This window comes from Hyla sarda, chromosome 6 (assembly GCF_029499605.1).
Source record: "Hyla sarda isolate aHylSar1 chromosome 6, aHylSar1.hap1, whole genome shotgun sequence".
NCBI classification, from domain to species: domain Eukaryota; kingdom Metazoa; phylum Chordata; class Amphibia; order Anura; family Hylidae; genus Hyla; species Hyla sarda.
The window spans coordinates 68329713-68355767 of NC_079194.1; the positions used below are offsets into that span (position 1 = coordinate 68329713).

Here is a 26055-nt window from a genome sequence, read left to right on the forward strand (position 1 = left end):
CTAACAGTGGGGCGTAGCTATAGAGATCGCAACGGTCGCCATGGCGACTGGGCCCCTACGCCAGGGGGGCCCGCAGGGCCCCCCTTGCCATATTTACAAAAAAGTAAACCTCCCTGGCAGTTCTGCTCCCCGGGAGACCCCCTTCTCTGGTGGCGCTGAAGGGGGGCCTCATTTAGTCCGGTCCCCCGGCCCCAAGTAATGTCGGCTGGGGGAAGGGACACTGCCGCTTTAAGAGCAGCAGACGTCGGAAGCACGTACCTGACGTCACGGTCCCTGCCCCAGCTGCGCAGGAGGACGAGGACGTCCCACCGCCGCCTAGAGATGCTGCATCCTCCCTGCAAAGTGAGGAGCTGGACGAAGCTGGAAAAGAATGACGGAGGGTCAGAGGTGAGAGTGGCAGGGGAGGGTTTGCTGGCTAGAAGAGCGTGGAGCAGTGTTTCCCAACCAGGGTGCCTCCAGCTGTGGCCAAACTATAACTCCCAGCGTGCCTGGACAGCCAAAGGCAGATGGGGGGGGGGGGGGGTTAGAAAAGGAACATGGTGGAGGACAGATGGGGGGGGGGGGAATAAGCCCCCCTCTGACCTCCTTTCATAGTAATTGCGCATATGAAGTAAATACTTCATAGTAATTGCGCATAGTGACATCCTCTGATCTTAGAAGCCAGTGTTTTCCAACCATGGTGCCTCCAGCTGTTGTAAAACTACAACTCTCAGCATGCCTGGACAGCCAAAGGCTGTCTGGGCATGCTGGCAGTTGTAGTTTTGCAACAGCTGGAGGTGCCATGGTTGGAAAACACTGGCTTACAATAAATATCTTAAAGGAGTACTCTGGGATGCAAACATTTTCATTCAGACTGCCGGCAGTAAAATAATAAATATACATACCTGCTGTCTCTCCCTTGGTGCCTACTGGGGAGCGGCCTCCGCCGCGATCCTTTTCCTGGTTGCCGGTGGTTGGTGAGGCATACTGACAATCACCGGCCGCAGCGAAGTCCTGCCTCGGCCAGCGATAGGCTGAGTGGCAGTGTGACTCTCCAACCACCGGCAACCAGAAAAAGGATCGCGGCGGAGGCCGCTCCCCTAGTCCGTATATATATTTATTATGTTACTGCCGGCAGTCTAAATGAAATTTTTTGCATCCTGGAGTACTCCTTTAAGTTAGAGAAAAAAATTATATATGGTGGAAACCTCTTATCATAAATCATCCTGTACAGATTAACATTAGGGTAGGGTTACATGTCTCAGGATCCGCTGATGACTTGACTTTATAGAGTGCCTCCTGCTGTTTTCCCCCCCGTGGGCACAAGCAGTGTACTCTGAGACATTGTGTAATGGCAGATTGCTGCTGCAAGCAGGACACGGGGGAAAACAGCTGGAGGCACACTATAGGGTCAGGTCATTAACGGATCAGCAGAGTAACATACACTATTGATCTGTTACATGTGACCCTACCCTAAGGGTGCGTTCACTTGTGCATATTTTTGCTGCATATTTGCTCCAGTAGATTTTGCTGATGTGTGTGCATGTATGATGTACTGTATGTAAGATGTATGAATAATGTGTGTGTGAAAGATGTGTGTAAACAAGATGTATGTATGACATGTGGAGATGTATTCTGTGGGGGGGGGGATCTGGAGGCGGCGGGTGTATGTATGATATGTGTGTATGAGGTGTATGTATGTGTGTGTATGTACTGTATGATGTGTGTGTATGTACTGTATGTGGCAGTATTATATTTAGGGGTACAGTCGGTGGCAGTATTATATTCAGGGGGTACAGTGTGTGGCAGCATTATATTCAGGGGGTGCAGTAGGTGGCAGTATTATATTCAGGGGATACAGTGTGTGGAAGTATTATATTCAGGGGGTACAGTAGGTGGCAGTATTATATTTAGGGGTACAGTTGGTGGCAATATTATATTCAGGGGGTACAGTAGGAGGCAGTATTATATTCAGGGGATACAGTGTGTGGAAGTATTATATTCAGGGGGTACAGTGTGTGTCAGTATTATATTCAGGGGTACAGTAGGTGGCAGTATTATATTCACGAGGGACAGTAGGTGGCAGTATTATATTCACGGGGTACAGTAGGTGGCAGTATTATATTCAGGAGGTACAGTGGATGATAGTTTTATATTCAGGGGGTACAGTGTGGGGCAGTATTATATTCAGGGGGTACAGTGTTTGGCATGGTTATAATGATTATTGTCTTCATGCAGAGGATGAGGATCTACTGACAAAGTGAGGAGCCAATGATGTCTGGATGTCAGACTCTGCAGAGAAGATGGAGCTGGAAGAAGTCCTGACGTCTGGACCAGATGAAGAAGAAATGAAAAGACAACAGAGAAGACGTCACTCAGGTCACTGATATCATTGTGTATTCTCCTGACTGTCACATCAGAGCGGTAGTCACTGATATCATTGTGTATTCTCCTGACTGTCCCATCAGCTGGTCACTGCAGTGATGATAGGTGACAATGTACCCTAATCTGTGGCTCTCCATCTGTAGCAAAACTACAACTCCCATAATTCCTGAGGTTCTCCAGACATGATGGGAGTTATAGCTTTATATCAACTGGAGAGCAACTGGAACCAAGGTGATAGGTGGGGGTCCCAGCAGTTGGACCCCCTCCAGAAAAATGGGCTGCTTATTCTTAAATGCCTGGGCCTATGTTTTGTCTGTCCGGCCCTGCCTGTTAGTCACTTATATTGTTGTGTATTCTCCTGACTGTGTCCCATCAGTGCTGTAGTCACTGATATCTTTGTGCGGCTGAGTAAGGGGTCGTCCGGGATTGGGGAAGCGGGTCGTCAAGGGGGGGGGGGCCCAGGGCAATTTTTCGCACCGGGGCCCTGGGGTTTCTAGCTACGCCCCTGCCTATGGACAATGTATACCACCATTTTAGTTACAATGGTGTACATCGAAGCAAAGGTATACTGTGGTGAAAACTTCTGACCTATACGTCAAATGGTTGGCACAGACATGACGGGAACAGAGCGGAACGAGGAACAGGGGAGGGGGCACAGAACAGAGATGACAGGAAGGGTGGACAGAGCACTGGAAAGTTAAGGAGGGAGGACAGGGCACAGGGAAGTCGGGGAGGGAGGACAGGGCACAGGGAAGTCGAGGAGGGAGGACAGGGCACAGGGAAGTCAAGGAGGGAGGACAGGGCACAGGGAAGTCGAGGAGGTAGGACAGGGCATAGGGAAGTCGAGGAGGGAGGAAAGAGCACAGGGAAGTTGAGGAGGGAGGACAGGGCACAGGGAAGTTATGGAGGGAGGACATGGCACAGGGAAGTTATGGAGGGAGGACAGGGCACAGGGAAGTTATGGAGGGAGGACAGGGCACAGGGGAGTTGAGGAGGGAGGACAGACCACAGGGGAGTTGAGGAGGGAGGACAGACCACAGGGAAGTTGAGGAGGGAGGACAGGGCACAGGGAAGTTGAGGAGGGAGGACAGAGCACATGGAAGTTAAGGAGGGAGGACAGAGCACAGGGAAGTTGAGCAGGGCAGGTGAAGTTAGGTTGGCAATCTGCTGATGCAGTGTGGGTGGCAACAGTTATGCAACCTCAGCATCCATTATAATAGGACCTGTGAAAGTGAGAACTTGTCCCAGTGAAGTAACATGACAGTGGTGCTGGTGCTAGTGGGCTACCTGTCATGTTACTTCACTGGGACCAGAAGTATGACATCCTTATGATACTGGCTGCGGTCTAATTTTCCTAGGAGAGGGAACCAGCAGTGAGGCATGCCCAGCACCACCATGAGTCCCTTATATGTGTTTTTTTTTTTTTCCTTTGCTTCCCCTATTTTATGATTTCCTCTTTGGTGACTTTTTTCCCCTATGTGTTAATTGTTTTTTTTCTTTGGCATTTGCTGCAATGCGGTTTTTGGTTACTTTGTATCTGTTTTTAGTTATCAACTTTTCTTGTTCCTCTCTGTGTATTTTGTATGGCGCTGTTCTCCCTGTGTCGGCATCCGCATGTTTCCGTAGGGCGCTGCCATCTTGCGGAAGTGGCATCACAGGACTGAGTTATGTCTTCAGCTCGGCATTTTCCCCCGTTCTCCACGTTCTATTCATTTTGGCCCTATTGAAGTCATTTAAACATGGACATTGTCAGTAGGGATGAGCGAATCGAATCTGACAAATCCGAATTTGTTACGAATTTCAGGAAAAATTTGATTCGCAACGAATGCGAATATCGCTGCAATTCTATCATGCGAATTGTTTCATTAAACTCCATTTAGTGTGGCCCAGGCTCCAGGGCATCTAAAATGGCGGATCCATATGTGAGAACATGGGGCAAGGAATCCTAGGAAGGTGGGAACAAGGGTCGGCGGGATGACCCTGAATCACATGCAGGATGCAGCCTATCAGCAGCCAGTCACCCCTGTGATGCCACAGCCCTATATAATCGGCAGCCATATTGCGGCCAGCCACTTCAGCCTTTCACTGCAAAGAGATAGATAGGAAAAGACAGTGCTGTGTGTTGCACAGAAAAGCTTTTTTCAGGCAGCGATTCACATCCTAGTCAAGTCAGCGTTCTGTTGCACAGAGTGAGGGACAGAGAGCAGTGTGTTGCACAGTGTCTTTCACAGAATAGCAGAGATTCAGCTCGAGCACAAATCCTGCCTAGAAGCACTGATAGGGAAGTGAGTGAGATTGAGAGAGAAAGTGCAATTTTGGGTGTAGTACTCAGCGACTGTGTGCTGCAGCACTGGTGTGTATTGCGGATGTTGTGCACAAATATTTTTTTTAAGCGTACGGTAGCGCATTTTTCTCCCCTCATTAGTGCATACCACATACGTAGATATAAGTGGTGTACTATTTTGTCCCTGTTAAACTCTCAAGGGCCTAGATACTGTGAAAGGCCAGGCAAAAGTACACACCAGCTGGTGTTGTACACAAATACTTTTGTAAGGGTACTTTAGCATATTGTACTCCTCTCATATACGCACTAAGTATGTCAGGCAGAGAAGTGCCAGGACGTACACAGAGGATTGGCAGAGGCCTAAATTTATCAGACAGTGGTCGCAGCAGACTAGGGGCGAGTGGCAGCAGGAGTCGCAGCGAGAAGCCTGAACTCCCATACAAGCTAGGGGTCGTGTCTCGACCAGCAACCCATCTGCGGTCATCGATTGGTTAACACGGTCATCCACTTCATCACAAGTGACATCTGACACCCCCAGTCAACAGTCAGTGGGTTCCTCAGACACAACCCTCAGATGGCATGGCCCCAGAGCAGTCCCTGTCCTCCCATTACCTCTGTCCTCTGGTGTTCCCTCCCCTACAGAAGTATCTTATGCAGCTCCACTATTTAGTGAGGACAATCTAGAGGACAGTAAGCAGCTACTGCCCAGTCAAGAAGTGGAGGAGACATCCTCCGCTTCCTATGCTAGGTGGGCAAGTAGTGATGAGGAGAGTGGCGTGGGAGGTGGTGTTGCGAGCATTCAGGCTCCTGAAGCAGACACTGTTGAGGAACCTGAGGAGGACATCAGTGACTTGCATGGTGGCAGAAGTGGAAAGTCTAGAGCCAAATGTTCCTGGGGTAGACCACCTGCTTCGTGGCAACCTACCTTCCCGGGAGGTAGTGGAATAGGGCTTCCTGGAGTCGGTGGCAGTAGCAGTCAATCAGTGTGGACTGTTGGTGGCAATATCAGATATTGATGGCAGTTTTTCATCAAGCATCCGGAGGAGGTTAACCTGGCCACATGCAAGATGTGTAGGCAGAAGGTGAAGCGTGGCCAGGGTCCCAATGTTGGCACCACAGCCCTGTGTCAACATAAAGAGGTCTGGGAGAACCGTGGCTCCAATGTGGTGGTCCAGCCTGCTGCATCACCCAGTGGTATGCCACTCTATGTTTCAGCCAGCCAAGAGTCCACCACCTCAGCCGAAGGGAGCTGTCTGTCATACCCTCCTTCTGTCGCTCCAGATGCTCCTGCTCCTCCTACTTCGAGTCAGTCATTCCACCACCAATCCATCGGCAAAGCCATGTCCAAGAGACAACAGTATGTGCCCATTCATCCAATGGCACAGAAGCTGAATGTGCTCCTGTCCAAGTTGCTGGTGCTGCAGTCCCTCCCTTTTCAAGTGGTGGACTCTGACACCTTTCAGAGAACTGATGGCTTGTGCCGAGCCGAGGTGGAGAGTGCCAAGCCGTCATTTATTTGCAAAGAAGGCAGTACCAGCCCTACACAATTTTGTGGAACAGAAGGTTGGCCAGTCCTTGAGCCTGTTGGTGTGTACAAAAGTGCACGGCAGCTCCGACGTGTGAAGCTGTAACTACGGTCGGGGACAATACATGTTCTTTACAGCCCACTGGGTGAATGTGGTTCCTACACAGCCACAATAACAGCAACTTGGACAGGTCACGCCTGCTTCTGCCTCCACACTCTCAGGCTGTTGGTTCTTTTGACAGTGTGCGACTTCGCCTCCTCATCCTCCACTGTGTTCTCAGCCTCCAGTGCATGGACAAGTCTCAGTGCCCCTCCAGCATACCATGTGTGCAGGGCACGGCGGTGTCACACTGTTCTTCACATGGTTTGCCTTGGCCAAAAAAGAGTCACACAGGGGAGGAACTGCTAAAAGTTATTCATCAAGAAATCGAATCATGGCTTACTCCACAAAAACTGGAAATGGGAACCATGGTGACCGACAACGGGAAGAACATCTTGTCTGCGCTGCAAGAAGGAAGCCTGAGACATGCACCCTGCATGGCACACATGTTCAATCTGGTTGTCAAGGAGTTCCTGAAGTGTTCCTCTCATCTGCAAGACATCCTAACAATGGGAAGGAAACTTTTCATGCTCTTTAGGCACTCGTACACCGCAAAGTACACCCTCCTTGAGCTGCAGAGACAGAACGGCATCCCCCAACATAGTCTGATTTGCGATGTTTCCACATGTTGGAATTCCACCCTCCATATGTTGGACCGACTATACGAACAGAGAAAAGCCATCACCGATTTCTTGATGATCCAAGCGGATAGGGGGACTCCCCTGTGTAACTTCAATGTCAACCAGTGGCAGCTCATACGTGACACCTGCCGTTTTCTCAGGCCCTTTGAGGAAGCCACACCATTAGTCAGTCGCCAGGATTACGGGATGAACGACGTCATTCCACTGCTTCATTTCCTACAACACATGTTGAAAATAATGGCTGGTCAGGGCACTGGAGACGTGGCACCTACATCTCACAGCCACAAGAGCCCTGTGGGGGCTGAACTGGAGGAGAAGGAGGAAGGAGAGGGGCACAGTGGAGCACAGTTTAGGTTTCACGAGATGGGCGGCTTTTCTAGTCATCTGACAGGAGAGGAGGAGCAGGATCAGCTAGAGGTTTATGAGGAAGGCAAGACACAGGACCCAGACACACCATGGCAGTATGCAGTGGAGATGGAGGCAGGGAGTCCCTCCGAGTCACTTGCACAAATGGCACGATGCATGCTCACTTGCTTGCGTAGTGACTGCAAAATTGTCACCATTCGGCAGTGGGATGACTTCTGGCTCTCCACCTTACTGGACCCTCGCTACCAACACAAAATGGGGGCCTTTTTCACACCCACTGAGAGGTAGAACTCTGGGTGAGTAACACTTGCCAAGAAGGGAATTAATAGGGAGAGAGTAGGGCCTTACAGGGGAAGTTTTCACCCCCACCTGGTACAACGGACAATACATTGTTCCCTTCCACCTTTTCGAGGAAATTGTTAATCGTCTTAAAAAGGGCGACCCCACACAGGAATCAATCCTTATTTCCACCTAAAAACTCTGGGAAATGGCAGTGTTTGTAGGTGGAAATAGGGAGAGGATCCTGTGTGGGGGCGCCCTTTTTAGGGCGAGTAACACTTGCCAAGAAGGGAATTAATAGTGCAAAAGTAGGGCCTTACAGGGGAAGTTTTTACCCCCACCGGTTACAATGAACCATACGTTGTTCCCGTCCACCTTTTAGAGGTCTTTGCATCACATCAATACTTGGTGGTGTAGGTGGAACATGGTGTTTTTTGCACACCTTTCCTTTGGTTTGATTTAAAAAAAAAATTTGGGGCCATAGATTTTATCCTAAGCATATTATTAAAAGTTAAGTTTTACGTAATACATATCCTCAATACTTACTTGTGCACACTAACACTTTTATAAAAGAGACCGTTTTCTTCTGCCTACCTGCTTCAGCTACTATTCTGATCCTGCCACCTGCCTGATGCCACACATCTGATGCCAAGTTCTCCTTTTTTTCACCCACCTTTGTAACCTGGTACCAGTATTGCCACCCACCACACCACTCTGTCACCGGGTCACTTTCAGGACTCCTGATGCTGCTGCCACCTCCAGGCTGTCTCATTCAGCCACTATATGGTCTCCTCATGCTGCCGCACACCAGGCTGTGTCATTCAGCCACTATGTGCTGCCGCCAACTCCAGGCTGTGTCATTAAGCCACTATGTGGTCTCCTCATGCTGCCGCCACCTCCACGCTGTGTCATTCAGCCACTATATGGTCTCTTCATGCTTCTGCCACCTCCAGGCTGTGTCATTCAGCCACTATATGGTCTCCTCATACTGATAGGGAATATGCGGGTGAAAGGAGACAGAGAATACGGCCCACTGATAGTGTAATAAGTTTTAGATGGTAGGTGTGTAAAAAAGCAGAATTACCGCTCACCTTGTAATGTTGTGCAAATGGCAGGCACAACTCTGAGTAGCACTTCAGATAGGTTGCGGCACGGTTCAGGAGCCGCCGATCGTCGCTACTGCTGGCAGCGCTCAGGAACCTAGCTGGAGGCAGGTTGCGGGACACCGCCAGGGTGTCCCGCAACTTGCCTCCAGCTCCTCCTACTGATGCCACCTCTAGGCTCTGTCATTGTGACGCTCTGCGACAGTGATTCTAATAGCGATGCCTCTGATATGCATGTCATACTGAATAACAGTGCTATTTCACTAATCCAGCACACACACTATGCATGTTACAGCAAGGGGGGGGGGGGGGGTTACACCCCTCTTGAGGCTCTCTGTAGGGCAGAAATAGCCGTTTTTAATATCTATTTGCCGCAAATAAATTCCGACCGAACCAAATTTAATCGGACAATTCGGCGAATTGGCCCAATCAAATTTTTCTAAACTTTTTCATTATTGTGGCCTATTTTCTACTATCTTAGACATTAATAAGTGGGCAAAAAATCTTATACAAAGACATTTTTTGTTATGTAATATTGAAAATTCTAAGAATGACAAGGATGTAATTGAACCAGAACATGTTATTTGGACAGATTTTGTTGATCAATACAATTTACTTTCTTTGCATACGTTGTGTGTGGAGTCTAGTAATGACTGTGACAATGGCAGTTTTTTTCACATACATAATCCACAATTTTACCCTCTAAATGTCTACAACTAAAGCTCATCTTCTAGACAAGACTGTACAAAGTTTTTGCACACATCAGGAGAGATCATTATCATCAAAACTCTAGAGATCAGAGCAATCAGGTTATTCCTACTACACTTCGCTCTCTTTATCCAAGGCAAATCGGTAAGTATTCGGCCAGACAACATGACGACTGTCCTTTATATCAACAAGTAGGGAGGCACGAGATCATAAATTCTGCTCAGAGTTTGATCTCAGATTGGAGAGTGGGGTCTTCACTCAGATAAACACCAAGTTGGAGAGATTCTGCTCCCTTTACAGGAAGAACAATCTGCTGGCAACAGATGCTCTGTCAATAACATTGAGGTTTGGGCTGGTTTACATGTTCCCTCTGATTTCCTTGATTCAGAGGATTTTGATGAAAATTAATCCAAAACCAAGCTTCAGTAATAGCCATGATTTAATTTTGGCCAAAGAGAGCTTTGTTTACGCAACTCATTCAGATGAGTTAGGGATCATCCCAAAGGCTTTTCCCAGAGCCAGTACTAGTGTCAGGGGACACTCAGAGTTGCTTGAATCTTCGGATTTTCAACCTGACAGCCTGGAGGTTGACCTGTAGATCCGCCTCTCTTTGCAATTTGCAATTTTCTACAAAACTTTCCGGATAATGGGTTATCCAATACACTTTAAAGCTCACTCGACTAGGGCTGTTTCTACATTTTTTGCTGGACCTGCTGCAACTTTTGTTATGGGACTGGACTCTAGAATATCTAGTACATGTAGATATTCTTCCTTTGGGTGGACTATTTTATTGTCTGCCAGGCATAAGAGCCCGTCCATTAGGTCTTTTTCTTGCTAAAATCCCATCTGTGCTGCCGGTAGGATGTAAGGGAATCGCTGATTTCTAACAATGATTTGTTTTCCCTTAGTCCTAGCAGCAGCACACATATATCCCTCCCTGTTTTCTTTTCTTCCTGTAAATTATATACAGTGGACTGAGGGTGATCTCTCTCTTTATAGGGAGAGGGTATGTTTAACTCCTTTGTTATTTGCTTTCGTCATATTCTATCGGTTCAATTATTTTACGGGGGGTGGAATATCCCATCTGTGCTGCTAGGACTAATTATGGCTAGAAATGAACGATTACTGTTATTCACAAATGTTTTCATAGTTGAATCTGGGGTAACTGCTCCACTTTGCAAATTCATTTTTACATAAAATTACATATTTGTTAGGGTGCATTCCCATCACATTTTGGGGATATGGTTTTGTTGCTAGAACAAAACCGCAACAGACCACAGTTTTCAGTCTGACTACAAAACCGGATACGGTCGAAAAATGATATGACTGTAGCTGACTCCGTCCAGCTCAATCAAATAAATGGGGTGCAGCACAGGTTTTTAAATTCTCCCACAGGATCCGGCTGCCGAAAAAGGTGATCTGAATGTGCCCTAACTCTTTTAAGCAAATAGTAATAGCTGCAGCACAAAACAGAAAACTGTCAAACTTTCATGTTTGTGTCTGATGCTACAGCTCAGTTTTGTTTTTGGAAGAAAGACGCTACGGTTTTAAAATCCTGGATAACCTCTTTAACTTTCTTAGCAATTTGTGCGACAGTAGCTCTTTTGTGGAATAGGACAAAGTCACTCGGTTTCTTATACTTGTCCCTTTTTCCTGTTTCCATCTCACCAACAAAGAGCTGACTTGTTCACTTGCTGCCTAATATCTCCCACCCCTTGTCACATAACATTGTTATGAGATAATCCATGTTATAAACCACTCCTGCCAGTGATTTTAGGGTGTGTGTCCAGGTTCAAATTTTGTAATGCAGTTTTTGAAGCTGATGCCAAGAATGGATTCCAAAAAAGGAGAAGTCTCGGGGGAATTCATATAGCTAGTATGTCTGGATTCAGGCTTAGGAAATGCAAATTTTGGTGGCTTTTGGATGATTTACGGTATCCTTATCACTTTTAGGCAAGTAGGTAGTGCTTAGCATAAAGGAGCGTGGCATACATCCCACAGGGGATTAACCCCTTAATGACACAGGCGGTAATGTACGTCCTGGTGAGGTGGTACTTAACGCACCAGGACGTACATTTACGTCCTATACATAACCGCAAGCAACGGAGCGATGCCCGGATCATGCACGGCAGGTCCCGGCTGCTGATAGCATCCAGGGACCCGCCGGTAATGGCTGACATCTGTGATCGCGTGGATGTCTGCCATTAACCCCTCAGATGCCGTGATCAATACAGATCACGACATCTGCAGCATTGCGGACACTAAAATGGATGATCGGATCGCCTGCAGCGCTGCTGCGGTGATCCGATCATCCAGAATGGCAGACGGAGGTCCCCTCACCTGCCTCCGCTACCTTCCACGGGTCTTCTGCTCTGGTCTGCAATCGAGCAGACCAGAGCAGAAGATAGCCGATAGCCTATAGCCGATAACCCTATGCATAGCACTGAACAGTTTTAGCAATCGAATGATTGCAATAAATAGCTCCAATGGGGACTATTAAAGTGTAAAAATGAATGTAAAAAAAGAAAAAAAGTAAAAAAAATTAGAAAAACCCTCTCCCCCAATAAAAATGTATATAATAAACATATTTGGCATCGCCGCGTGCGTAAATATCCGAAATATTAAAATATAATGTTAATGATACCGTACGGTGAACGGTGTGAACGTAAACATTTTTGTAAAAAAGTACAAAATTGCTGCTTTTTTTTTATAACATTTTATTCCCAAAAACATAAAAAAAATGTATTAAAAGTTTTATAAAAGCAAATATAGTACAGTGACCCCCCCCACCTACGATGGCCCCGACATATGATCAAATCGACATACGATGGCCTCTCAGGGCCATCGCATTAAGTGCTATCCGGCAGCGCAAAATGCTTAAGCACGAATCCCTCAGCATACGATGGATTAGACAAACGATGGCTCGTTTGGAACGAATTACCATCGTATGTTGAGGGACCACTGTATCAATAAAAAGTACAGATCACGGCGCAAAACATTAGCCTCATACGGAAAAATGAAAAAGTTATAGGTCTTCAAAATAGGGGGATTTTAAACTAAATTTGGTTGAAAAGTTTTCGATTTTTTTTAAGCGCAATAGTAATAGAAAAGTATGTTATCATGGGTATCATTTTAATTGTATTGACCCAAAGAATAAAGAACACACGTCATTTTTACCATAAATTGTACGGCGTGAAAACGAAACCTCCCAAAATTAGCTAAATTGCGGTTTTCTTTTTAATTTCCCCACACAAATAGTATTTTTTGGTTGCGCTATACATTTTATGGTACATTGAGTGATGTCATTACAAAGGACAACTGGTTGCGCAAAAATCAAGCTCACATACTAGTCTGTGGATGAAAATATAAAAGAGTTATGATTTTTTGAAGGCAAGGAGGAAAAAACGAAAATGTAAAAATTAGATAGTCCTTAAGGCCCAAATGGGCTGAGTCCTTAAGGGGTTAATGGATTGAAGGTATGTTTCCTGTAACATGTTAGGCTGGGTTCACACCACGTTTTTCAAATACGGTAACCGTATACGGTTTTCCACAAAAAAGCGTATATGACCGTATCCGAAACCGTATGCATAGAGAATGCATTGTAAACCGTATTCCAAATATTGTGTACGGTTGCATCCGTTTTGCCTCGGATACGGTTTTGCCGATTTTTCAACCGTAGGAAAAAACGCTGTCGACCACGTTTTTGCCTCCGGTTGGAAAACCGTATGCGGTTGACACATGCGCAGATTGGAATTTCAATAGAACAATAGTAACTTTATTAAATTGCTGGAAAACTAATTCCAACAAAATAGCAAAACCGTTGGCAAAAACTGATGCAAACGGATAGAACGTACAGGGAAAAACCGTATACGTTTTAATTTGGAGTCATACGGTTGTATACGGTTTTTGCCATACGGTTTTTGCCATACGTTTTTTTGCTGAAAATCGTATACGGTAACCGTATTTGAAAAACGTGGTGTGAACCCAGCCTTATATCTTTCAATTGTCTGAAAACTTTTCATACATGCTGGTGGGCCAAAGGACTATATTGCCCCATTTGTCCGAGTCTTTAAGGCCCAAATGGGCTGAGTCCTTAAGGGGTTAAAGGAAAAGAAAAACTGAGCAATTATTTTCCAAAAACAGTGCCACCCCTGTTGTGTGTGGTATTACAACTTGTCTCCATTCACTTCATTGCAACTAAGCTGCAATACCACACACAACCTGAGGGCTAGGGTGGCACTGTTTTTAAAAGAAATTAGCTCTGTTTTTTTTTTTAATTCCTGGACAAACCCATAAATAAGTTATGCTAGTGAACAAGCATAAATCATAGCTGAAATCTATGGTACAGCGTTTTCTAAACAATGTGTCTCCAGCTGTTGCAAAACTACAACTCCCAGCAAGCCCGGACAGCCTTTGGCTGTCCGGGCATGCTGGGATTTGTAGTTTTGCAACAGCTGGAGAAACACTGTTTGGAAAACACTGCTATGGTAGCTCGGAGCTAGCATAGATTTCAAAGCACATCCATTTTTTAAAGGTACGTTTACACGTACGCAGATTTGATGCGCGGGATTTGATGCACAGGATTTTCTGCTGCAGATTTCAATGTAAACTAGATGACTGAGCGCAGCTTCAAATCGGCAATTACAAATCCTGCGCATCAAATGTGTGCAGGAATCCTGTATGTGTGAACGTACCCTAAAGGGGTCTTCTGGTGAAAAACTATTTTTTCATATCAACTGGCTCCAGAAAGTTAAACAGACTTGTAAATTACTTTATATATAATATATATATATATATATATATATATATATATATATATATATATATAAAAATCTTAATCCTACCAGTCCTTATCAGCTGCTGAAGTTGAGTTGTTCTTTTCTGTCTGAAAACCATGCTCTCTGCTGACACCTCTGTCTATCTCAGGAACTGTCCAGTGTAGGAGCAAATCCCCATAGCAAACCTCTCCTGCTCTGGACAGTTCCTGACATGGACAGAGGTGTCAGCAGAGAGCATTGTGGTCAGACAGAAAAGAACAACTTAACTTCAGCATCTGATAAGTACTGGAAGGGTTAAGATTTTTTAATAGAACTAATTTACAAATCTGTTTAACATTCAGGAGCCAGTTGATCTAAAAAAAAATTTTTTCACCTGAGTACCCCTTTAAGCTACAGCCAATGCTAATATATAATGTGCAATCTGGGCACTTTAGGGGCATATCCTGCCATAACAAATGTAGAGAAAAAAAATCTCAAAAAAACAAGAGTTCCTTGCACTTACGTTGATGTAGTTATACTTAATATGTAAGTATGTGTAAGTTAAACTACATGTGAACGAACACGTTTTCCCATTTAATGCAATTTAGCTGTAAAAAAAAAAAGAAGCCATTTTGGACCCTTTAGGGTGCTTTCATACGCTATTACTAGCAGCGGGTTTCATGCTGCGGGAATCCTGCTGCAAGTTACGCTACCTTTGATTTAAATGGGTCCACAGACAGTCCGCAATAGTGTCAGATTTGCGGACTGTCCGCGGACTCATTCAAATGAATGGTAGCGTAACTCACAGCGGGTTTCCCGCAGTGGGAAACCCGCTGCTAGTTACTAGTGTGTGAACGCACCCTAAGGGTATGTTCACACGCACAGATTTTTTAGTGGGTTTTCCATATTTGAAAGTGGGTGGGCTCTTCTCGGCTGTCCGCCGCCGATTTTCCGCGGCGGAATGTACACTGCGGAAAATCCGCCGCAAGCCCCATTGAAGTCAGTAGGGACTGTGGCGGATTTTCCGCAGCGTAAATTCCGCCGCGGAAAATCTGCTGCGGACAGCTGAGAATAGCCTGCCCACTTTCAAATACACAGCGGAAAACCTGCTAAAAAATTCCGCACGTGTGAACGTACCCTTAGGCTAAGTTTCCACTTGTTTTTTTTCTGGCAGTTTTTGTAATACTGCCGCTGCAGTTTTTGAGCCAAAGCCAGAAGTGTATTCAAAAGGAATAGGACATATATAGGAAGGACTTACACTTCTCCTCCTTTATGGATCCACTTCTGACTTTGGCTCAAAAACTGACAGAAAAAAAAACAAGTGGAAACTTAGCCTTACAACTCAAAATGAGTAAAAAAAAAAAAAAGTGTATGAACAAAACGGTAGGGTGCTGGGTGCTCTTACACATTCTTGTTCTTACACATTTCGGTTTTGATCAGGTTTTGTACAGATTGTGAGATACAGTTTTGAAGCTAAAACTTGGGGTGGATTCACGAAAGGGAAATAGTATCTGCCTTTTATACTTTCTCTGCCCTTTTGTTTCACAGCGGAAGAGATTTATCAAAACCTGTGAAAAGGAGAAGTTGCTCAGTTGCCCATAGTAACCAATCAGATCGCTTCTTTCATTTTGCAGAGGCCTTGTTAAAAATTGTAAGAAGCGATCTGATTGGTTGCTATGGTTTACATATAGGGGGAGATTTATCAAAACCAGTGTAGAGGAAGAGTGGTGCAGTTGCCCATAACAACCAATCAGATTGCTTCTTTCATTTTTAACAAGGCCTCTGCAAAATGAAAGAAGCAATCTGATTGGTTGCTATGGGCAACCGTACCGCCGCTCCTTTACACTGGTTTTGATGAATCTCCCCCATAGTATTTCGCCCTTATTCGGTCCTCATTTTGGTTAGTAATTTTAGCCAAAAACAGAAGCCAAAGACACATGGGCTATGTTCAGACGGTGGAATGTCCACAAGGAAAATCTCTGTGCGGACATTCCACTGACAGCGGAGCACCGGTAGAAGATACCGGGCTAGGACCGCTCGGAAATACAATGTCATATAGACAGCAATGCATTTCCTTGTGGAGTCCGCAAAAACCCTGAACATGTTCAGTATTTTTGGGGATGCTGGAATAAACAAAGCAGCAGAATTCCATTGAAAGCAATGGGACTTTGCTGCTGCGGAATATCCATGTGGAAGATTCATGCTGAATTCTGTGCAGACATTCTGCCGTGTGAGCGTACATTATCATGGGCGGATTAGTTGCAGAATTTCTACAGAGTATTTGCTGACGATATTCCTCAGCCAATTTTGCTATTATTGACTTTAATAGGTCAGAAGAAAAATCTGAAGATCCATTGAAGTCAATGATAGCAAAATCCACTGCGGAAATTCCGCAGGTAATCCGCCCATGTTAACATAGCCTTAGGGTACGTTCATGCTTGTGTATTTTCTGCCGCAGATCTGCTGCAGATTTGCTTTAGAAGATTTTGTTTCCCAGTCAATGGGCAGCAAAATCTGCAGCAGCAAATCGCCGCGCATGCGCAGTGTACTCTCACATATCGCAGCTGATCCCCCTGCTCTATGAGCTAGGCTGAGAGCTGCCGCCATGTGTGAGTATACTGTGCATGCACGCGGCGACTCGCACATTGCTTCAGTGTGTCTGCTCGTAGCAGTGTATTGCCACTCTGAGCAGCCACATGTACAGCCACCATACAGCGGTCCTTCAGCTGGGGGATCTGCAGCGTAAAATATGCCCATTGAAGTCAATGGAAAGCTAAATCAGCTGTAGAAAATATGCAGCAAATTACAGCAGTATGACCCTACCCTAAAAGGGGTTGTCCATGATTAGAAAAACGCTGCTTCTTTCTTGCAAAAACAGCACCACTCCTGTCTACAGGTTGCGTCTGGTATTGCAACTCAACTCCATTTAAGTGAATGGGACTGAGCCGCAGCACCACATACGACCTGGTGACAAGATTGGTGCTGTTTTTTTTGCAAAACAAGTAGCAGCATATTTCTTATCCTGGACGGCCCATGTGCATCTCACAATCTGAACAAAACCTGATCAAAATCTAAACACATACAGTAAGACCACCCTTAGGCTATGGATGTTTTTTAATTTCATTTTGAGGCATATCTTTATTTTATTTTTTTTAAGTGTCTATACTGTACAAAAATAGTAAATAAGAATAATAATTCTGGCATCACATGATGAGCATCAAAATAACAAACAAGGGTGTAGTTGCTGTTCTCCCATTACCCCCAAATTGTTTAATCAAAGTTAAACAACACAGGATATGTACAAAAGAGTGCCAATAAAAATACAACTAATAATTATATTTAATAATAATAATAAGAATAATTGTTTGGCCATTAGAGTGCAAAATAGGCAGATCACAAGAGGTTAAAATGTATTCTGCAAACCAAAAGGGGAAGCATCAAACAAAGAGGAAAGGCAAAGGTAACAAATCTAGTAAAGTAGTTGTCATCCTTTACATAAATACTTTTTCTTTTACTTGTGTGAAAACTGATGGAAATTCCATAAAACCCATGATAAACCATGATAAATAATGACAATTAGTTTTCATAATAAATAAATACCGTATTTACAATACATAAATTATTTCATATTTTATGACGTTTATTTATATAGCTGAAAATAAAACAAAACTGTATCACTATTTGTGATTATTAAATGTAACGCCCATTGTTTTCTACATTTACGTTACTTTTCTTTTATAGCTTCAATGTATCTTACACTTTTACAAGATACTGTAACCAGATAATCTTACGAACAGCGCAAAACATCTTACTGAAAAGTGTACAGACTATAAATAGCCCAAAAGATCAATAGAACAAAACAGCTGTAAAAAGAAACCCTATTGTACCTACCTTCTGAAATGCTTATAAAGCACAATACAGCAAACAGGGAGATAACCAGTGCTTGAGCCATGGCAATACAGGAGTGAGATCTGTACCGGCTCAGTCATGAACCCACAATGTTTCACAGCTGCATGCCCACACCTCTTTCTTTGTAGCAAGAAGTTAAGTTTTGTTTTCCCAGAATTGATCAGATTCATGGGAAATGAATTTAAAGGGGTAGGCCAGTATAAAAAACACTGACCTTCTTTAAAAATATGCAGTAAGAAGTAAAAATCCGCAATATACAGTGATCCCTCTACATACGATGGTAATCCGTTCCAAATGGACCATCGTTTGTTGAAACCATCGTATGTTGAGGGATCCGTGCAATGTATAGGACAGTGGTCTACAACCTGCAGATCTCCAGATGTTGCAAAACTACAACACCCAGCATGCCCGGACAGCCGTTGGCTGTCCGGGCATGCTGGGAGTTGTAGTTTTGCAACATCTGGAGGTCCGCAGGTTGAAGACCACTGGTATTGGAGGTTATACTCACGTGTCCCCGCCGCTCCGGACTGTCACCGCTCGTCACCGCTGCCCTGAATGTCGCCCTCCATCGCTGTTGCTGCGTCCCCGGGGTGTCCCCGACGCTCCGGCATGGCCTCTGCTTCCCCGGCATCCTCGCTCTCCGTCGTCGCCATCACGTCGCTACGCACGCCGCTCCTATTGGATGACGGGACGGTGTGCGCAGCGACGTGATGACGACGTTGGAGAGCGCCGGCGATGCAGGGAATCCTGAAGAGGACGCGCCGGAGCCCCGAGGACAGGTAAGTGATCGTCAGCGGACCACATGGGGCACCGTAAACGGCTGTCTGGTGGCAGCTGAAGCGGTCTGCGCTGCCGGATAGCCGTTTATGTGATGGCCGCGACATACAAAATGACAAGGTCAGAGGGTATGCAGGACCTTAATTGGAATCCCCTGCACCCCCCTTAATAAAATAAACCCCTGCCCACCACCTTAATAAAGTAAAACCCAGAACACCCCCTTAATAAAATTAAACTCTGCACCCCCTTAATAAAATAAAACCCATGCACACTCCATTAATAAAACCCATGCACACCCCATTAATAAAACCCATGCACACTCCTTAATAAAACCCATTAACCCCCTTTAATAAAACGCCTTAACCCCCTTAATAAAACCCCTTAACCCCCTTAATAAAACAAAACCCTGCACCCCTTAAAAAAAATCACTTTCCATCTGCACCAAATAGAAACAAATCCAAATCCCCATCAATAAAATGAACAAATCCTGCACCTCCCCTTAATTACACCCTCCCTCCCCCTCCTTAATTACACCCCCTCCCTCCCCCCTCAATTACACCCCCCCTCCCTTCCCCCCCTCTAATTACACCTCCCCCCCCCCTTAATTACACCCCCTCCCTTCACATAGAATTATTTACTTACATTTTGATGATGCCTCCGTCCGACTGCTGGTGATGGATCCTTCCACTCCTGTAAAAGATCCGTGAAGGCGGAGTCAGCGTTGTGACATCACGTTGCGCGCCGCCGCAACACTCCTCCCCCTGCTGCTTTGACTCCACAGATGCATGTGCTGGGCAGAAAAGTGTCACGGTGCAGCAGTGGATGGGGGTAGGGGCGGACTGACAACACTTGGGGCCCCCGGACCAAAAAAAAGGCAAGGGCCCCTGCTAGGCTCTGCAGCTTGTCAATCTTCTGCCACACTCCTATTCCACCCAAATCCCACACACATTAAACTAAAATGTATATATGTAAGAAACACTTTAACGTAGGTAATACCAATAATACTGGTATACAAGGAGTAAATATATACCACAACACAATATCTGGATAATACCGCCATACTTTACTTAATAAAATTACTATACACAGACCAGTATACTATAAAGGATCTGTATACAATATAAGTGATTATATACAGGACCATATGGCTGTAGATATCAGCTGTACACAGGATCTGTACCATATAAGTGATTACAGTTACATTTTGGGACTCACAATTACGTCTTTTCTGATCAGCGGCGTCCTCTTTCCTTTTCTTCTCAGTCCGGATAAGACCACCATGTGGATCTCTTAACATCTGCAGGACAAACATGTCAGACTCTGCATTTTTCCAGTGCCCTCCCCTCTTCTACAAAATCTTTCCATCTATAGGCCCACAAACTGTAATAATGCCCTCCTTAGTGTCCTGCACAGTAAAAGGGCAGGTAGGTAGGTAGCCAGTTAACATAGGTGACTAGGTAGGTAGATCAGGAAGCCAGATATGTATATAGGTGACAAGCCAGGTAGGTAGAGGGCTAGCTAGGTAGTTAGGCAGCCATGTATGAAGGACAGGTATGTACATAGGTAGCTGGGTATGTAGGTAGTTAGATAGCCTGGTATGTAGGTAAGTAGCTAGGCATCCAGGTATAAAGCTAGGTAGTCCCCCCTTCCCCATAGGTATAGGCAGCAGAGTTAACCCCCCCCCCCTTCCCTGCAGGAGTAGGCAACAGAGTTAACCCCCCCTTCCCTGTAGGTATAGGCAGCAGAGTTAACCCCCATCCCCAAATGTATAGGCAGCAGAGTTAGCCCCCCACCCTTCCCCATAGGTATAGGCAGCAGACTTACCCCCCCCCCCCCTTTCCCCATAGGTATAGGCAGAGTTAAATCTCCTTTTCCCCATAGGTGTAGGCAGTTACCCCCCCCCCCCTTTCCCCATAGGTATAGGCAGAGTTACCCCTCCCCCTCTTCCCCATTGGTATAGGCATAGTTACCCCCCTCTCTTCCCCATAGGTATAGACAGAGTAACCCCCCCTTTCCCCATAGGTATAGACAGTTACCCCCCTTTCCCCATAGGTATATGCAGTTACCCCCTCTTCCTCCCCTTTCCCCATAAGTATAGGCAGAGTTACCCACCCCCCTCTTCCCCATAGGTATAGGCAGAGTTACCCCCCTTCCCCATAGGTATAGCAGAGTTACCCCCCGCTCTTCCCCATAGGTGTAGGCAAAGTTACCCCCCCTCTTCCCCATAGGTATAAGAAGAGTTAACCCCCCTTTCCCCATAGGTATACGCAGTTACCCTCCCCTTTCCCCATAGGTATAGGCAGAGTTACCTCCCTCCCCCTTTTCCCATAATTATAGGCAGAGTAACCCACCCCTCACCCTCTTCCCCATAAGTATAGGCAGAGTTAACCCCCCCTTTCCTCCCCTTTTCCCACAGGTATAGGCAGAGTTACAACCCTCCCCTTTCCCCATAAGTATAGGCAGAGTTACCCCCCTCTTCCCCAAAGGTATAGGCAGAGTTACCCCCCCTCTTCCCCAAAGGTATAGGCAGAGTTACCACCCCCTTTCTCCATAGGTATAGGCAGAGTTACTCCCCCCCTTCCCCATAGTTATTGGCAGAGTTCCCCCCCCTTCCCCTCCCCCTTTCCCCATAACTATAGGCAGAGTTGCCCACCCCCCTCTTCCCCATAGGTCTAGACAGAGATGCCCACCCCCCTCTTCCCCATAGGTATAGGCAGAGTTACCCCCCCCCCTCTTCCCCATAGGTATAGGCAGACTTAGAAAATTAAAAAAATTATGCTTACCTGATGTCCCACGCAGTGATCTCCTCAACAGAAGGGGCCCACGTCTTCTTCCCTCCACAGTACAGGCGCCGATGAGTGACTTCATCGGTGCCTGTGCTACGTGGGGTGGCGGAGGTCACGTCTCCTCTGTGTAAGCTGCAGATGCAGCTCAGACAGAGGGGACGCCTCCTCCTGTATGTGCGTGTATCGCACATACCAGAGAAGGCAGCGCTGTCCGCTGGGGATATGGCACGAGTGTCCTGGATCCTCAGTAGCGGCGGTGGGCCCTTAACCCAGCCGGGCCCCTTCATGGCACCCCCTCTTGTGAGTGGCACGCCACTGGATCCACTATCAATTTAAAACACCTCCAGTGAAACAGGAAGAGGTGCACGGCTAGAGAGGGTGCCTCTCACAACTACCTAATACGCGGGTGCACGCTGCTGTGACAAATACAAAGTATACAAAAAAGAAGGTTGCAGCAGCACTCTTGGTCAAAAAATGGAGGCTCTTAGTGCACTGAAATGAGTGTTAGGGTCCCATCAGAAATTTGTCTACCTTCGCGTGCTGGATGGGAGACACATTTTGATCAAAAAGTGCGCTAAGAGCCTCCAACCAGTGCTGCTACAACCTTCTTTTTTGTATACATGAAGGGTGGTGAGCTGAGCTGCATCTTTTCTAGTTTTGACTTGTAGTTTACCTTCAGTTTCCTTGTAGTCACGACAGCACCACCAGAGAGATGGACTCCTCTCCTAGGGACAAGAAACCTGAAGCTTAAAAGGAAGTGCATCTCTCCCAGGCCCCAGTGAATTACCGAGACCTAGAAAAATACTTCCAACTGGTTAGCACATATAATACAATATTTTAATGCCATAAAAATAACCAACACCATAAGAAGAAAAGAACAAATATAAATATATTTTCCTCTTTTTTTAAATTTTTTATATATCATCAATGTGCATAACCCCGTGTCGGGAAAAAGAATGGGAATGGGTTGAGGTGCTGTCGTGACTACAAGGAAACAGAATTACCAGTGAGTAATTACCGGCTTTCCACACCATCACGACAGCATCACCAGAGAGAATACCAGAGAAACCTAGGGTGGGACCAGAGCCAGCAGAACCTTACGACCGAAGGATAGGGAAGAAGAGGCACCCAAGCATCAGCCTGTAATGGCAGTAGAAGGTGTGAGGGGAAGACCGCGTGGCTGCCCTACATATTTGTTAAATAGAGGCTCCCCTAAACTCTGCCCAGGATGATGCCATGGCTCTAGTTAAATGTGCCCTCAATCCAGCAGGAGGGGTTAACCTTCTGAAATGTAGGCTGAAGTGATTGCTTGTCTAATTCACCTAGAGATAGATTCACTATTGACTTTTTCTCCTTTATTTGGACCAGAAATTTGAACAAACAGTCTGTCGGTCTTCCTAAAAGGCTTAGTCATTTGAAGGTATTCAATGACACGCCTACGCACGTCCAACATATGACATTTTTATTTTGTCTCATTGGACGGATGGTTGCAAAAGGAAGGTAAAACTATATCTTGAGAAGTATGAAATGAGGACACTACCTTAGGCATGAAAGAAGGGTCCGGTCTCATCAAAACTCTATCATCCAATATTTGAGTATAAGGTGGAGTCGCGGATAAAGCTGCAATCTCCCCCACTCTTCTAGCCGAAGTTATAGCCACTAAAAGTGCTGATTTTTGAGTCAATATTTTAAGAGGGATTGAAGATAAAGGTTCAAATGGATGTAAGCATAGAGAATTAAGAACAACTGTGAGATCCCATGGAAGAACCCGAACTTGTTTTGTTAGCTGTAATCTTTTAACCGACTTAATGAACCTTACGGCCCATGGGTGGTCTGCGATTTTCTGGCTGAACAAAGCTCCTAGAGCCAAGATGTGAAGTTTTAATGTAGCCGCTCTCAGACCTTTTTCAAACCCTTTTTGCAGGAATTCAAGAATGGATGCAATATTAGGTTTCTCGAGATCTATTGATGACAGATTACATACTTCAATATATTTCTTCCATATTCTAAAATAGATTTTATTGGTGACTTGCTTCCTACTTGCTTGAAGGGTGGAGATTACTGCTTCTGAAAGGCCCTTGGCTTTAAGTATCATCCTCTCAAAAGCCAGGCCGTGAGGTGTAAATTTTGGATCTCTGGGTGAACTATTGGGCCCTGTGCTAGTAATCCTGCATATCCGGAAGCACCCAAGGATTCGTGATTGACATAGTCCTTAGACATGAAAACCATGCTCTCCGAGGCCAAAAGGGGGCTATAAGAATTACTGTGGCCCTGTCCTCCTTGATCTTTTTGATCACTCGGGGAATAAGAATTAAGGGTGGAAAGGCATATGCTGAGGAATAGCTAGAGATATCTAAATCCCAGGAACCCTGAACATCACTAGAACCCATATGGGCACCCCATGGCCGTAGACTAGCATCTGTAGTAATTAGTACAGGAGAAGGATATTTCCAATCCGGACCTATAGTGAGATTTTTAACATCCAACCACCATTTAAAGGACTGGAGCACCAAGGGGGAGAGACAGATTTTCCTATCTAAATTCACCTGAGATCCATGATTTCAAGAGTTCTAGCTGAAGGGGTCTATAATGAATCTGATCCCAGGGAACTGCAGGGAAGGAAGCGGTAAACAACCCGATTAATGACATGTCCTTCCTAATAGATATGTAGGGAGAGGCAGACACTTCCTGAACTAGGGATATCAATTTATCAATCTTTTGAGATGGTAGAAAATATTTTTGCTGGACAGAATCAAGCATAATACCCAGAAAAATCTTTTTTTTGGGTAGGGGCAGGACAGGACTTCTCCCAATTTATCAACCACCCCAATTTTTTAAGGATGTTTACCGTATGCTCTAAAAACGACAGTACCCTTTCCTTTGTCTCTGCTACCAGGAGAAAGTCATCCAGGTAGGGTACAAATATTCTGTCCCCGTCTCTAATGTGTTGCGCCATTTCTGCTACAATGTTGGTGAACACCCTTGGGGCGACGGATATGCCAAATGGAAGAGCACAGAATTGAAGGTGGTGAAGCTGAGAGTCTATGTGAACGGCCAGTCTTAAATATTTTTGATGATCTTTGTGAATTGGTACATGAAGGTAGGCGTCTGTTAAGTCTAAGGATGCCATGAAACAGTTGCTTGGTAGGAGATTTATGGTTGACTTTAGTGTCTCCATCTTGAACTTCTTGTATTTGAGGTATTTGTTAAGGGGTTTTAGGTTTATTATGACCCTGAAAGTATTTTTTTTAATGAGAAAAAGGGATGAATAAAACCCCTGACCCTGTTCCTCAAAGGGAACTGGCACTAAGACTTGTTTTTGAAGTAGAGATAGAACCTCTGATTGAAGTTGACATTGTCCTGTAGGACCTGATGTACTTTTTGTTATTACAAAACGAGAAGGCGGCAGACTGGAGAATTCTAGAGTGAGACCATTTTTATGGTCTCTAACACCCAGGAGCTTCCGGCTATCTCCTTCCATTGGGGAAAGAATTCCTGCAACCTGCCGCCCACTCGTAGCGACCTGTCATTGAGAACTGTTTTTTTTTTGTTAGAGGTGGAGGGTTTGTTGAACTTGAGGCCTGAACTCTTTATAGTAAACTTCCACCTGGCCGACTGACCCCATCTGTACTGCTGGCCCCCCCTCTCCCTAGAACGAAAGGGCCGATTCTGTCTAGGGGCTTGGGAAAAGGGGAACCCCTTCTTCCTGTGTCCAGCTTTTTCTAAGATGTCCATAAGTACTGAGCCAAAAAGTAATTCACTCTCACATGGGATGGCAAACAATTTGTTTTTAGAACTAATTTCACCCTGCCAATTTTTTAGAAACAGGGCCCTTCTGGCGGAGTTTGCTAGAGCTGCAGATCTGGCGGAAAGTCTTAGGGCATCAGATGAAGAGTCTGCCAGAAAGGTGGCTGCCTTCCTAATGGTTGGTAAGGATGCCAACAATTGATCCTTGCTAGTGTCATATTGAATATCTGCAGATAGCTGGTCAATCCATAAGATCATATAACGGGCTACAGATGTACCCGCTATGTTGGGTTTTAAGGCTGATCCTACCGTTTCCCAGGTTCTTTTTAAGAATCCCTCTGCTTTTTTGTCCATGGGATTTTATAGTACCCCGAGATCCTCAAAGGGTAAGCCACCTTTCCTAGAAATTTTTGAAATGGCTACATCAATCTTTGGAGCTCTATTCCATATTTTTGTAATTGAATCATCAAAGGAGTACTTCCTCTTTAAGGCCCTTGGAATAAATGATTTCTTATCTGGGTTTTCCCATTCCTTTTTAATTAATTGGGACACTGTTTTGTGCATGGGAAGCACTCTATGCTTCCTTACTTCCAGGCCCTCTAACATTATGTCCTGTATCGATATGGCCTCTTTCTGCTCTTCTAGACCCATAGCTGATCTTACTGCCTTAACCAGCTGGTCTGTATCTTCCATAAGGAAGGCAGGTTTG

At 45.4% G+C, this 26055-nt stretch overlaps 1 protein-coding gene across 2 annotated transcripts in view; it reads left to right on the top strand.

Moving 5' to 3' along the window:
- The first annotated feature begins 298 nt into the window (after nt 1–298).
- Nucleotides 299–26055, top strand: part of LOC130275735 (actin nucleation-promoting factor WASL-like) — a 139104-nt gene continuing 113347 nt past the window's right edge. Inside the window, exons 1-2 of one of the 2 annotated variants that reach the window (XM_056524054.1) lie at nt 299–387; nt 2218–2358. In XM_056524054.1, the coding sequence (XP_056380029.1) occupies nt 2262–2358 (97 nt within the window). In that variant the 5' untranslated portion in view covers nt 299–387; nt 2218–2261. Of the gene's footprint in view, nt 388–2217; nt 2359–22727; nt 22758–26055 lie in introns of those variants that run through there. The other variant, XM_056524053.1, reaches the window with a different exon arrangement.